The sequence below is a fragment of the Chenopodium quinoa genome, unplaced genomic scaffold (assembly GCF_001683475.1).
Source record: "Chenopodium quinoa cultivar QQ74 unplaced genomic scaffold, ASM168347v1, whole genome shotgun sequence".
Lineage (NCBI taxonomy): Eukaryota > Viridiplantae > Streptophyta > Magnoliopsida > Caryophyllales > Amaranthaceae > Chenopodium > Chenopodium quinoa.
In genome coordinates this window covers 6,499,036-6,501,932 of record NW_018742390.1, presented here as the reverse complement: position 1 = coordinate 6,501,932, position 2,897 = coordinate 6,499,036, and the positions used below count along the sequence as shown (strand labels likewise).

Below are 2,897 nucleotides of genomic sequence, written 5' to 3'. Positions count from 1 at the left end.
AGTCCCCCAGCTTAATCCAATCAACCCTAGATTTCTGCTTACAAATGGACTCCTGGATATACATCCAATGCTTCACCATATTTACAGCTTCAACCTATTTAACATGAAGCTCAGAATTAGAATAATCCACAGCAAGCTGGTCCTGAATGGCTTTCAAAGAGGCAAGAGCCACATCAACTTTCTCATCAACATTAGCAAAGTACTTAGTGTTCAGATCTTTCAGGTTCTTTTTGGCAGATTTCAAATTCTGCCAAATAGTAACCATAGCAGAAGAATTTGTAACACTATGCCAGCTGTTTTCTACAATTGAACAAAAGTCAACATGATCAGCTAGGCAATTAAGAAACCTAAAAGGTCTCCCCTTAGCAGCAACAAATCTACACACTTCAACTAAAAGAGGGTTGTGATCAGAGAGGAGAGGGGGAAGATAGATAGATTCAACATGAGAATACTTGTTCAACCAAGCCTGATTCATAAGCCCCCTGTCAATCCTTGTAGAAATTCTAGTATCACCATGACCCTTATTAGACCAAGAGTAAAAAGAACCTTTACTCTTGAGCTCACAAAGATCAAGATTGTCAACAAAACTTCTAAAATGGTTAACCTCATTATCAGTGACAACATTACCATTAATTCTATCATAAGAATTGAGAACAGAATTAAAGTCACCAATAACAAGCCAAGGCCCAAAAACAGCTCCAAGACTAGAAATACCATCCCAAAGAGGTAACCTGTCGTGAATAGAATGCAAGCCATACACAAAGGTACTGAAAATCTGATGCTGAAGATCCTTGGAGCTAATTTGGACATGAATGAACTGCTCATGAGAGGAGAGGACTAAAAGATTAACCTTGTCATGTAACCAACCAACCTAGAGTCTACCCCTATGTGAAGATGAGTAGTTACAAAACCAAGACCAAGCAGATCCAAATTTCTTCTAAAGCTTAACACTCTTATCACATTTCACCTTGGTTTCCATAATAACAATAACATCCACACATTGTTCAGCTAGCAGTTTCTTAACAGAAACTACTTTGCAGGGATCAGTAAGACCCATGATATTCCATGATAGGATAATCATGACCCCAAAGGGGGATTACCATCACCCCGGATAGGAATAAGATCTCCAGCACCATCCCCATCCTTAATTAGAGTAGTATAGGTATTATAATTAGGAACACTAGTAAAGACAGGAGGATTACTATGACTTCTATGCTTCCTTCCCACCACTCTCCAATCATCATCAGATGTATCTTGCAAAGTAGTTTGAGCAGGAGTGAAAACACCAGCACTATGAACAGAGCCATTACCCCCAAATTCAGGCACACTAGGCTCAGGTGCAGGAATAGTAGCAAGTTGGGGCTTAGCAACCCACACCTTTTGCTTAGGCTGCTCCTTAGAAGCCACCTGCTTCTTTTGCGGTTGAACCTTCCTAGGAATAGCACAGTCATGGCCCACTTTGTTACATTTGCTACAAAAGGGGGGTGTCCATTCAAAAACAACTTTTTGTTCAATCAAAACACCATCTGGACTTTCAAATCAGATACTCTTGGGTAAAGCCTTTGTTACATCAACTTCAATGAGCAATCTAGCAAAAGAGACCCTCAACTGCTTTGAAGTACATTCATCAGCACATAAAGGAACTCCTAAGACACTTCCCAGTTTGCTCAAAGTGTCCACACCCCAACAATTCAAAGGTAAGTTAGGTAACTTAACCCATATAGGAACAGTTCTCAAAACCTCAGCATGAAAGTCAAATTTCTCAGACCAAGGCCTAACAATAGCCGCCTTACCAAAGAACATATGTGGACTGGCACTAAGAACAACATTCATATCATCAGAGTTTTGCATTTTAATCAGAAAGTAGCCATCATCATGACAAAAAACATCAGGTTTAGCTATAACACTCCAATTTTCAGCAATATATTTATGAACAGCAGCTATAGTAGGATAATAGCCTATGACATAGAAAATTACAGAATTCTTCCACTTAAGATTACCTTCAGTAATTTCATCTTATTGTAACATGGCAACAGACTTGCCATCTTTGAGCATAGGAGCTACGAAAGAGAGGGTAGAACCCTTAGTTGTGAGCTTAGCAATGCCTGGCTTAGTAGCAAGAATAGAATTGGGCTGAGGAGGTACCACATCATTCTCCAAAGGAATCAAGTCAGCAATTTGAGCAGAATCGACCTTAGAAATCAATGGAACAGTAATTTCAGGAACTCTAGGAACTGCTGTCTCTGGAATTCGAGGAACTGATCCAAAATTAAGGACAAGATTACCTTCAGCCATCTTAGAAGCACAACCTGCAATAAGATCAGACGAGGAAGCTCTGAGATCCAATGGAACAGAAGAACGGGGTACTGTTTTATTGGCTTTAATCAATCAGACATGGAAATCCTCAAGGGCTTTCAGCTCAGCTCTAGTAATCTTCTCAGTTGAGAATCGACTCAAATGAGAAGGAGGAGTGACAAGTTCATCAGGGTCCTCTTCAACTTCTGGAATCGAAGCAGAACCAGAAAATTTAGACACATTCAACCGATTAACACCATCATTCAATAGAGATAAAGAAGATTTTGAAGGATGATTCAAGTTATTTGAGGGTTTAGGAGTAGATTGCTTCTTCTTCTTCGCCATTAAGACTCAACTAAGCTGAAGAAAACCAGCAAATTCAAATCGCCATGGTTTTCTTCTTCCTTCATATTTTCCTTTTCTCTTTTTCTTATTCTTTTCTTTTATTCCCTTGCTCTTTTAATTTTAATTTTTAGTCCTTTTCTTTCTTAAAAAAAATTATTAAAAAATAACAAAACATGTTTTTGTAAATATAAATAAAATGTTTTTGAGGCATTGCTTTTCATTCACCATCTTTTTTCTTTTACTTTGGACTTAGTACC

General features: G+C 38.5%; 1 protein-coding gene across 1 annotated transcript; it reads right to left on the bottom strand.

Moving 5' to 3' along the window:
• Positions 1-1,077: 1,077 nt before the first annotated feature.
• Positions 1,078-2,295, bottom strand: LOC110701237. The gene is made up of 3 exons (XM_021878852.1): positions 2,043-2,295; positions 1,623-1,958; positions 1,078-1,526 (listed from the first exon to the last, which is right to left on the bottom strand). Exons 1-3 carry the CDS (start codon positions 2,293-2,295, stop codon positions 1,078-1,080), a joined length of 1,038 nt encoding a protein of 345 aa, XP_021734544.1.
• Positions 2,296-2,897: the final 602 nt, after the last annotated feature.

What these genes read in the sequence shown, in the direction of transcription:
- LOC110701237 (XM_021878852.1), bottom strand. Translation starts at nt 2,295, where the DNA reads ATGGCTGAAGGTAATCTTGTCCTTAATTTTGGATCAGTTCCTCGAATT. An exon ending in AGCTCCTATGCTCAAAGATG is followed by an intron (nt 1,959 to 2,042) that starts GCAAGTCTGTTG and finishes TCTATGTCATAG; the next exon opens with GCTATTATCCTACTATAGCT. An exon ending in TCCTTTATGTGCTGATGAAT is followed by an intron (nt 1,527 to 1,622) that starts GTACTTCAAAGC and finishes TTGAAAGTCCAG; the next exon opens with ATGGTGTTTTGATTGAACAA.